Raw genomic sequence first — 12642 nt, forward strand, 5'->3', positions numbered from 1 at the left:
TCACTGACCGGAAAATATTGGAAAGCTCGAAAAAATTGAGTCCATTGGAAATTCACCGTAAAAACTTCTTTTTTTTTTAATTTGGCTGGAATAGTCTGTCGCAAAAATCTCGGAAAATCCCGGAAAATCAACAAATATTTTTTTTAATTTTATATCAATGATCTAATATTACTTACATTATATTTTATAATTAAATTTCAGGTAATTGTTTACACATTATATTATTATATTCCTTATATTAATTATAATTGTTTGTATTTTTATAATTAAAAATATTGATTTTCATTCTATTTTTCGTACAAATATGATATACAATATTAATCTAATCTGCGTTACTGCTTTGATAAAATTAGTCGATTTTTTCATCACTTGTCTTATTAAATTTTGCAATGTTTACTGAACTTTACTTTTTTATTTTTCTTTACATAGGTACATTGGTTTAAAAGTTAAAATTTGGTTCATTCATTCGACTTCACTGTCAGCTCTGAACCTTTTTGTTACAGGTTGTTTGTCTTCACTTATTAAATCAGTCTCTAAATATACATCTTCAGAATCACTCTCGTCGTCAAAGGTAACTGTACCGAGGTTGCAGCATATTTTCTCCTCTACTTCTTTCTCAGTACAAGTCCGTACAATTCAAGCTACGTTTTCTGCACCCATATCTAGTAGTTTTGCAACCTGTGGTGCATTTGCATGTAATGTGCTTTAATGTCTCTTCGGGAATTAAATTATCTAGAGTATAAATTGGTTGGCCACCAAAACCAGTGGCACTTTATATCCAACCATAGGCACAAGCATCTAACTTATTACCTAACCACATTTGTAATTGATAGTAAACCCGAAGAACATGCTGTTTGCTGCACATTCAGTTGGTGGCAGAGTTTCTAGTTTAAAAGATGATTTACTGATATTTCTGTTGAATTGTAAGTATCTTAAATCATTTAAAAAAAGTGTATCGTTGTGTTTTTTTTATTATTATTTATTATAATTAATCATTTATTCAATATTTTTAAATAGTGCTTACAATTTTCAATCAATACGTTTAGTTAAAACTATTTTGTTCAAAATACATAAAATATTTTACTCAAAGAAGTATAAGTATATTGCTTTCTAAAGCCACTACACTGAGACTGACGAAATTTTGGAGCGTGGTCCAGAAACAGTTTTCCCTCCACTTTCCTATGTCGATCTTTGGAAAGTACCTTTGTTTCAAAAGGCTGTAAGTTTCGAAAAATTAGATAAATTGTATAGATATAAGTTTTAATATATTGTTTAGAGTGTCATTCAAAATTTGTGCAAATTTTACTTCTTAATGTTTATAAATAATTGAGATATGATTTTTAAAAAAATAGACGCTAACTTCGTTCCTATTGGTCATAAAAGGTTTTTTTTTCTTTAAATGTGCGTATTTTTACCAGCTATCCAACAGCCATACGTACACGTCTGTAGCTTAAAAAATATAGAAGTTATTACAATTGTTTATAAGTAAAAAACATACCCCTTTTTCAAACGTTTATTTTGTAAACAATTTCGAAGAAAACGCAATATGTATTTAACTTCTGAGATAGTTTAAGTCTTAAAGAATCCTATGAAATTTGCTAAATGTGTCTATCATCATTCATAGGGCAAGTTCAAGAGTTTAAATAATTAGCCTCAGGGATAAATAAATTAAATAACTTTTCAACTATTTGACCGATCGGGGGGAAATTTCGCAAAATTTAAAAGACGGTAATTTCTCGACGTTAAAATATATTAATAATATTTTGTTAATGAATAAATTTATAAAACTTATAAATTAGTGCAAAAAAACTGCTTTTTTGCAAATATCTCCGTAAATTATCTATCAATTTTAAATGAAAAAACGGGAAAATAAAGATATTCTTGATATAAAAAAAGGATATAAATATTGTTTATTTAAAATGTAAGGGAAAAAAAACTACCACTAGGAACTTCAAGAAAAGTGTATTTTCATATATAAAAATTGTATTAAATATTGTATAAAAATAAATTTATGTGTTACCTTAGGAACTCACATCCTAAACCGTGTTTTCCTAATGTCTCGTGAAAACAACATACAGTGTTCCCAAGCGAAAAGAAAAAAGAAAAAAATCAAAAGAAAATCCGCGACGCCAAAAAACAATGGTTACAAGACAAATGTAAGGAGATTGAAAACTTGATAGCCAAATATGATTCGTTCTATCTTCACAAGAAAGTTAAAGAAATGATCAACAATAGAAACAGGAAGCAGACAGTACTTATATACCAACAAGGGAACATGATAATGGAAACAGAGGAGAAACTAAAACATTGGCAAACATACATAGAAGAACTGTTTGACGATCAAAGCCAGCCTCCTTGTGATAATTTTCTAGATGAGACAGGTCCAGAAGTAAGCAAAGAAGAAGTAATGCAAGTGGTGAAGTCATCAAAGAATAGCAAAGCTCCAGGACCAGACGAGCTACCAGCGGATATACTAAAGTTAATACACGAAGATCGAATCCATTTGTTAGTAGACTTATTTAACAAGATTTATGAAAACAGTATAATTCCTGAAGAATGGCCAAGATCAACCTTTGTCCCTCTTTCCAAGAAGGAACATGCTAAGCAGTGCAGTGATCGTCGCCCAATTAGTCTGATGGGCCATACCTTAAAAATATTTCTCAAAATAATTCACAATAGAATTTACAGAAAATTGGAAAAAGATATCGGAGAAACTCAGTTTGGAATACGGGAGGGATATGAAACTCGCGAAGCATTATTTGCCTTTAACATCTTGACACAGAGGTATTTGGATGTGAATCAAGATTTGCTTGTTTCATTGATTACAAGGCATTTGATAACGTCAAGCATGACCAACTTTTAGAGATCTTGGAAGCTAAACAGTTAGACACTCGCGATAAAAGAATGATATCTACTCTGTATTATAATCAGAAGGCAGTCGCACGCATCGACAATAGCACAACAAATGAAATTCAAATTAAAAAAGGACTTAGACAAGGATGTGTGCTGTCACCAATGCTATTTAATCTCTATTCTGAAGAAATTATGAAGAAAGCATTGGAGCAAGAAAAGATTGGGATTAAAGTTAACGACTAACCAATTAATAATATTAGATACACAGATGATATGGTTTTAATGACGGAGACAGTAGAAGACCTGCAAGCTATTTTAAACAAGGTAGTCACAGCTAGTGAAGATAAAGAGTTAACAATGAACGTCAAGAAGACGAAAAGTTGGAATATCTTGGTCATGTGATGAGAGAGAAAAAGTACCGATTGCTCCAGTAAATTATACAAGGAAATATTCAGGGCAAACGCAGCGTGGGGAGACGACGTATATCTTGGCTGCGCAATTTAAGAGACTGGTTCCAGTGCACATCTAACCAATTATTTAGAGCAACAGCTTCAAAGATACGAATAGCAATGATGATTGCCGAACTCCGTAGCGGAGAGGGCACTTGACGAAGAAGAAGTGTTCCCAAGCGCTCACCCATCGAATAAGTAACCACATCTCACACTGCTTGACTTCGATGATCGAACAAAACCGGTATGCATTGTGGTATGGCTGCTGCCCAATCTATCATTCCTTATATTTTTTTATTTTGTTAGTCCTAGCTTCCTTCGTTAATCATATTGGTGCGCAATCTATTAGTTATATTGCCATTTAAAATTACAGAAAAACTGTTTTTAAGATCTTTTCGCACAATTTTTTGAAAATTATCTTTTACACAAACTTTTTCCTAATATGTAATAACAAATACAACAAAATACAAAAATTTTGGCGATTTATTTTTATTAATATGGATTTAATTTGTAAAGGGAGAGTAACAGTGTAGTACTAGAAAAAGCGCTTTTTTAATATGCTGTAAACACATAAGCCAAGCTTCTTTCTGTATACAATTTTATGAAACTGTAACACTATGAAATATCATTAGGTACTTATATTTTTCTTTAAAAAAATATATTCAATATTAATTTATGTGCTTTCGTTTTTATTATCATTTTGTTGATATTATATGCTAACATACTGGAATATATCATAAATCTAAATTATCCAAAACTTACCTGTAAATTAAGCTGTAACGAGGGGCTTAAAATCTCCAACGAACATTCTCCGTGACTGAGATTCGAAAATAGAACTGTCAAGTCCTCCCACTGTTTGTAGTTTACAATGTTGTCAATATTTATCGTGTTATTTAGGTGAAACGTTTGGTAAACGGGGTAATCCCTTTGACATTGCCTGAAACAATTGAAGCGGAGGATATATATGAACCGTATCGAATTCAACTTTTTATTTAGACAAGAGTTTTGGATACTTGGCCGTTATTGTTGTCTACGGTTTCTATATCTACCGTTTTGCAAATACTTCCTGTGACGGAGCATATTCATTTTGGTTTGTGTACTATTTTTTATGAACTTTATTCGTATGCATATAGTAAATTTCAATAAATATGCGCATAAATAAAAAATCATTATTCAATTCATTGCACTTTTTGTTAGAAAATTACCTAAATTTTTATTACGCATATTATAACTTGTGGTAAAAGTACATAAAATAAGTAAATATTTTATATGCATTACTTTAAAAATATGCAGCTTTTTTTTTAATTCCCCTAATCGATACCCCCATCGAACAAGGTTGTAACTTATTTTTAGCGATTTTACAAGAGAGGCAAAAAACGAAAACGTATTTCTAATAATTTGTAGAGAAATGAATAAACTCTTTTACACTAATGCGATACGATATTTATAACATAATGTGGGATTACTTTCAGATATATGTTTTGTAATTTTATTAACTATTAAAAATCTTGTTGATTGAGGTTTGTTTGATTGAGATACAACCCTAAGATTAAACATGACTCTTCGTAGAAAAAGCTTGTAATTCGCTTAACAGCCATTTTACACTTACGTGTTTTTTTTTTCGTTTTACCATTACAAGGTTTTATGTTTTAAGTTATTGGCGATGTAAATAAGAAAAAATTAGTTTTATGGTATATTTAAATAAAATATTAGCTCTTAGTTTTCACAATTTTAATTGAAAATTATAAATTTTACAAAAACAACAATATTCTAGGTCCACTAGTCATTGGACCTTATCGAGCATATATGTTCATAATACCCTAGCTGAATCTTTTAGAGAAATGTTTTCAAACAGTAACTACAGGAAAGGAAAATAATAACAGAAAATACTAATCTTTTTGCAAATGACAATTTAAATGATCCATTAGATCTACCTTTTGCTTTTGAAGAACTGGAAAATGCTTTATCCGAATTAAAAAATACTGGTCCAGACGATATCCCGGCAATATTTCTGAAACATCTTCCTTACTCAGCAAAATTATTTATTCTTCAACATTTTAACTTAATTTGGCAAAATAATGAATTTTCATCAATTTGGTCTAAAGCTATTATATTACCTTTTTTAAAACCTCAAAAATCAATCCTAGAACCTGACTCATACAGGTAAATCAGCTTAACATGTTCTATGATAATGGAAAAAATGGTAAATCTTAGATTAACGAGGACATTAGAATTATTAAATCGTTTAGTTCCGGAACAAAACGGTTTCAGACAAAATCTTTCAGGCAATGACAATACTTTTGATCTAGAATCTGACATTCATGAAGCGCTAGCAACCAAACAACGTTGTATTGCAATATTTTTTCGACTTGAAAAGGGCATTTAATACTTGTTGGAAATTCAATATTCTGAAAGAACTACATTCATGGAATATTCGTGGAAATTGCCTGAAATTTATTAAAAACTTTTTACAGAACCGGTCTTTTTGCGCAAGAGTACATAATACTTACTCAGAGGAGAAAAGTGAAGAAAACGGAACACTCCAAGAATCAGTCCTAAGCCCTACTTTATTCTTAGTGGCAATAAATAATATTATTAACAACCTTACTAAACCTCTAAAGGCTCGACTTTTCGCAGATGACCTTGTTGTCTATATCAAAAAAAATAGCACCGAATCAATGACAAACGCTTTGCAGTGTTTTCTAAACCAATAAGAACAATGGTCTCTAACGACCGGATTCAAATTTTCAGTAAAAAAAACATCAGGTATACTCTTCTCCAAAAAGGTTTCATCAATACCCCCTACATTAAAATTATACAACACTATGCTCCCATTTAAACCAACGGCAAAATTCTTAGGTATGTGGTTTGATCAACAACTTACTTGGCAAGAACATATAAACAAACAATTTTAACATGTCATACAAGACTGAATCTAATGAAAACATTGGCAAACCGAAATTGGGGATCAGATCAGTGAGAATATATAAAACACTAATTAGATCTAAATTAGATTATGGATCAATTGCATATGCATCTGTTTCAAAAACACTACTTAAAAAACTTGACAGCATACACAACGCTGGTATTAGAATATACTGCTAGTAGTTTAAACTACTCAGAAAACTGCAACGGACGTAAAACGTGTTCTGTTTTAAAAAAGAATTATTGTAGTTTATGTTGATACATATACCCATTGAATATTTTTCGACAACAATGTAACCCGCACTGTGGATTACCTGGTTGTTGTAGATTTATGCATTATCACTAGTTTGACGAATGTGGATTAGAACTTTGGTTAATAGATGTCGCTAAAGTACCAGATACGGCTTCTACCATTTTTGTTTTTTGTCAAACCACTCGTAGTAAACTTGTTGGCATGTATATCACATTTGTGAACAAATTATGGGTTACACGATTGTTGCAGAACAGGGTCCAATTGCACTTGGAGCCTTCCGGACAACTCCCTCTGAAAGCATACTGAGTGAAGTTGGAGAACCACCTCTGAATTACCGAAGAATATACTTAGCTCTAGCGCATGCGACATCTATAGCCTTAAATATAAAAAAACCTTCTACTGTAATACTTTGAATAACAAATATAATTACAATAATAAGCACTGTGTCCCCAAACCTTATTACAAGAGAATCCGATTATATAGCTCCAGACTGAACATTCAATTCCCAACAGTATTTTAAACGAATACCAATAACTATCTGCCTTGGACTATCGAACAGCCCAAAGTCATTACAGCGTTAAGTATATATAATAAACTTGAAACTACTCCTATTATTTTTAAAGTTAAACTAAATTCACATCTAGATCCACAATATAATGAGTGGATTAAAATTTATACAGATGCATCCAAAGGTGAACTTGGCGTTGGAGTAGCAGTGGTAACCCCAAATGACACTTTTCAATTTAAACTTCCTCTAAATTCCAGCATCTATACTGCAGAACTATTTGGTTTGCTCAAAGCCATCAAGCAGGTAAATATTAAAAACATCCCTTGTTGTCTAGTCCTTTCTGACTTTCTCAGCGCACTCAAAGCTATGTAAAATGTATACCCTAAACACCCTATTGAGAAAATTATCAGGGCCGAATTAATGAAAGCTCAGTAAAATTTCAGAAGAGTCTACTTCCTATGGATACCATCTCATATAGGCATAGAAGGGAATGAAGAAGCAGATACTAGTGCGCGTAACGCTATCACCAGTGACGCATCAAAAACAGAGTGTCGGAGTATCGCAGGCGATCTGAAAGTTTATTTTAAGAATAAGGTATTAAGTGCGTGGAATCGGGAGTGGAATGACTCTAGTTCGAAACTCAGAACCATCAAAAGTGATATTTTTTCATGGAAGTCCACAGCCAGAAGTAGAAGATGCCAAACTATTATTACACGTCTACGACTAGGACACTGTAGGTATACTCATGCCTATGTCTTCTCAAATAGTGAACCTCCAAAATGTGAAACATGCAATACAGTAGACAGTATGAAGCACTTCTGATAGACTGTCTTAAATATGTAAATCAAAGGCAAGTGTTACAATTTGCCAAATAACCTGAAAGCACTCCTCAACAAAAGTTTAGTTCCGAATTTATTAGGTTACTTAAAATGTATAAATATGTTACACAAAATTTAACTTAATCAATTGTTAAAATTTTTTAATTGTTCACAAATTGTAATTAATTGTTACAATGATTGGTTGTTACAAATGTTAAATTTAATATTATTACAAATGTCACAGGAATGTCGCTAATAACCTTTGGGCGGATGCGACTTTGTTTCTTTAAATAAAAAAAAATGATATTAACTAACAGCAGTTTTATGTAATTCTGAATTATTTTTGTTTGTTTGTTCAAATCATCTGGTTATTTCAACCATTTTTATTTTTAGTACGTGTTTACCCAAATTACTCGTGGAATTAAAATAATAAAATAAATATACAGTACCGCCTAAGCAACGGTTTTTTAGCTAGTTCTGCCACTCAGAAAAATAAACTGAATTATTGAAACAATTACAAATTAAACAGAATGTCTAATAAAGTATATAACGTGATATTGTGATAAACCACAAAATCATAATGTTTTTTAGTTTTTTTAAATTTTAACTAAAAGATATATTAGCAAATTGCTGCCCAACGAACTTATAATCCACAAGAGAAAAATAATACATTTTTTAATTATTTAATGTTATAAGTTAAGTCACGCCGCTGGTTTACATCAACTAGTGTATCTTTACATGACCTTGTACAGACAAATTTTCGTCACATTAGCATTACAAAGGCCTTATCCGCATGCATTAGCTTACATTTGGATGCCAAAAAGGCCAAAGTCGCCTGGGTTGCAGCCGGTATCCGACAGGACCCGTCATAAAACACATAATTTTCATAAAACAGGTCTAGACTTAATTACAAGATCGTTTAAGCTGCTATTCATCCATAAATTTATTACTGGGAATAACAATTTCGAGCCGAAAATTAATGTTCTTAACTGACAAACTGTTTCTATTGAAACTGCGATGTGGTAGTTCGAAATGGCGCAACTTTAATCAAATTTTATTACTTACAATGTTCGATATCTCAACTTCCTGCTTGATATTAGTCATTTTTGACATCAGTTTATGTAACGTATTCAGAAGGTTGGATAAAAATTACATGTTACTGTCAGTTTTATTGAGTATAGGGTAAAATTTATTACAAAATCATGACTAACAACAAAATTAAACAATTATCATTAATCAAAAATCAAAAATTCATCTAAAAATATTATAATTTTAAAAATATATTTAAAAAAGTGATTTACAGAAACGTATGAATCAGAAAAACAACAACCCAAAATATACAATAGCATAATCATATGACAACCACTTTAAAATTGTTATATATGAGGTCAATCCCATTATTATTAGGTTTAAAGTGCCTCAAAGATAAAATATTTTTTAAAATCATACACTTTTAGTTAATTTTTTTAAACTCCTAAATATAAAATTAATTACTCACAATTCGAGATTAAGAATAGTATGGATAACAAGTTAAGCAAAGTTCCATTTAAATGTGCGGACCCAAGGATGATTATAGAGAGTCCTTTACTTTTGTTTCGTCATCATAACTAATCGTACTTTTTTTACGTCCGTAAAGGACCTATGACTAAACCAGATAGAGTTAAGTTGTTAATACCCTAATGAAGTTATGCCAGAGCAAGTTGCTCGACGGGGCTAGACCTTTGACAATTTCGTCGAGGGACCCTGCGACAGTCCGAAACCCCTAGGTGCATCTCGCTCATTTCAAAATCATATTGAGGTTTCCTTCTCCTCGGGTTCTTGTGAAGAGACTAGCTTCCTGATAAATTTGTGGACCCGTATCCATCACAACTCATCCCTCATCATTGTCTTCACTATTTCTCTAATGAAATTAAATATTCTTCAGTTACAGTCTCTTTCACACTAATCTCTTTCATCCACCCAACGCTCACACTTTAACATCGTATGTGTCACAGTATCTGAAAGACTACAGTAAAGGCACTGATCGAGCTGTGCCCTCCCAAACCTGGTCTGTGAGCATTTGCGTTGGGTAATAATCTAGCTGCCGATGCCCACAGTCCACAGTGACTTCGTCCACCCCGCTACATCACTTGTTGCTTCACACTCTTTTTGCTACTGGCTGATTGAAACTAATCTCTGTTAGCCTTGGCTCACTTGCTTTCTTGCTCTCCACTGTTTCGCCCCCTAGGCTATGAGTCGTAGCTCTTTCACCTGCCAGCACATGAACGTTATAGTAAGTGTCCAATATCAAATCTTCATAATTCATATCCGAAATTGGACAGTATAATTTTATCACCCAGTAGACCGAATGAATCTATTTGTTATTAAATACACACACGTAGTTAATTAGGTTACATACACATTTGGTCAATTATAAATAATAATTTGGACATCAGTCAAAAGTACTGACAAAGTTAAACAATTTACATAAATTAAATATACATATCACGCTAGGTACGCGAAAAATATTGACCCAAATAGAATTTATATAAAACTAATATCTCTTGACTAGAGAAGCATTCAATCAATATTCACTCAACGAACATATAGTCTTCAACGATCAACTTCATCAGTCTCTACTCAAAGTAATCCCGGGTCTACACCCATAGTGTACGTCTCAACAATAAACTCTGCTACTATTATTTGGTGTTTCCATTACAACAGAACGAACATCTTCACTGAGCCAACGAAGGGAATTTGTTCATGGTCCTATCGAGAAACAGAATACTTCAAGGAAGTTTGAGAGAGCCTATACAGTCCACGCCAGCAACACCCTCAGTAGCAGAGAGAGACCACTAGACCCGGGAGAACGAGAGCCATACCAAAGCCGAGAGCCACACTAGAGCCGAGAGCGGTACTAGAGCCGAGAGCGGTACCAAAGCCGAGAGCCATACTAGAGCCGAGAGCGGTACCAAAGCCGAGAGCCATACTAGAGCCGAGAGCGGTACCAAAGCCGAGAGCCATACTAGAGCCGAGAGCGGTACCAGAGCCGAGAGCAGTACCAAAGCCGAGAGCCATACTAGAGCCGAGAGCAGTACCAAAGCCGAGAGCCATACTAGAGCCGAGAGCAGTACCAAAGCCGAGAGCCAGACTAGAGCCGAGAGCAGTACCAAAGCCGAGAGCCATACTAGAGCCGAGAGCAGTACCAAAGCCGAGAGCCATACTAGAGCCGAGAGCAGTACCAAAGCCGAGAGCCATACTAGAGCCGCAGAGCAGCCAAAGGACAGGACCGATTGCAGAACCCACCAGAAGCGAGGGATCCTCAACGTCTAAGAACACAAAAAACCGTAAGTTTTTGAATAATTACAAAATCTTCCAACTTTTACAATCTTACAATTTAACAAGTTTTTTTTTATTACAATTTAACAATTTAGAACAACAATCTCCACTCTATCAATCGTATAATAATGTACTTTAGAATGCATACCATTTAAATAATACAGAGAATTGATAAAACAAAAATAAACGTCATTCACAACTATAATTAACTAAACAGTAATTTTGTATGACAATTTGAAAAAAGAAACGTTCATACATATAGCTTGCTTTTAATTACAATTAAATATTTTATTTCGAAAAATTAAAATAATTACGTAGCAAATAATTTCATTTATTTTGATAACAATATATATATATATATATATGTATATACAAAACTCAAATATTTGGGTGTGCAGCGGAAGATAGGACAAAGAAGTACTCTTTTTAGTTAACCAAGCTTTCGCAAATCTTTATTTGCATCATCAGGGTGCTACAATAAACAAAATTAGTACAAAATACAGAAAAGAATTATTTTGCATCTTACACTAATTGAGGTTAGTTGTCGTGATGTTTATTAAATGAAACGAGCAACTCATTTGATCCCTACAAATGATGGCGAAAACTATCTAAAATTGTTTTTTAAAAAAACGTTCTTTAACAAATACATATTTAAAACACATATACAAGAACACTCAAATAAAATTATGTTAAAATAATTACAGAACATGTCATAATATAAAATTTAGGTTATAAACATTCTTATCAGAAACAAAAGAATTGGTTGTGAATTCGTTACTGCCAACTTAAAACGATAGAACGTTAGATCTTAATGATAACAATGTAAAGGTAATAGTATACCTGATAGACGCTGAACTTCTTGAAACAGAAAAGGTAAAAAGACTTATATTAGAAGAAGTAGGAGAGGTACTGTATATCTCATATATAATGAAACTTATATTGTTGATGATGAATTGTCTGTGTTAGTAGATTCGTGTTTATCCAAAGTTAACAATAATGAATATAGGTTGCTTAAATTATTGGTATCTGTCTTTTTGTTAATAGTTTCTTTTTCTTGAAAAATAAAAGCCATCTCGAGAAACAATCTTTTTAAATAATTGCTCTCCGTGGATAGGATTTTTACATTTTGAAAATCGAAAGAGTGCCCTGTTGTGTTAGCATGTGTGGCTAGAGAACATCTATCAGGGTGTAACCTAATGTCACTCTTGTGAAGAGTCAAGCGGCTAGAAACTTTTTGGGAGGTGTGACCTATATAAGAACCTTCACAGCCCAAACAATTAAGTTTGTAGACAACATCACTTTTATCTAAGTTTGGTACTTTATCTTTCAATGACTTGTACAAAGATCCCACAACTAGAGTGCTTTTATAAGCAATTTTTACATTTGGCAGGTATTGAGCAAAAATTCTGGTCAATTTGGGAGAGACGTCCTTAATAAATGGAAGTGATGCAAAAGATATATTAGGAATATTGTTAGTCAGTGAGTGGGAATCAGAGCTAACTTTCATAGCACCTGTAT

At 32.7% G+C, this 12642-nt stretch overlaps 1 protein-coding gene across 1 annotated transcript in view; it reads right to left on the minus strand.

The window, feature by feature from the left end:
- The window catches only part of prom (prominin), a 614595-nt gene that overhangs the window by 231312 nt on the left and 370641 nt on the right, over positions 1–12642 (minus strand). The window contains exon 13 of the mRNA XM_072540698.1: positions 4065–4239. Coding sequence (XP_072396799.1) covers positions 4065–4239 — 175 coding nt within the window. The remainder of the gene's footprint in view (positions 1–4064; positions 4240–12642) is intronic.

Source organism: Diabrotica undecimpunctata, chromosome 8, assembly GCF_040954645.1.
Source record: "Diabrotica undecimpunctata isolate CICGRU chromosome 8, icDiaUnde3, whole genome shotgun sequence".
Taxonomy (NCBI): Eukaryota; Metazoa; Arthropoda; class Insecta; order Coleoptera; family Chrysomelidae; genus Diabrotica; species Diabrotica undecimpunctata.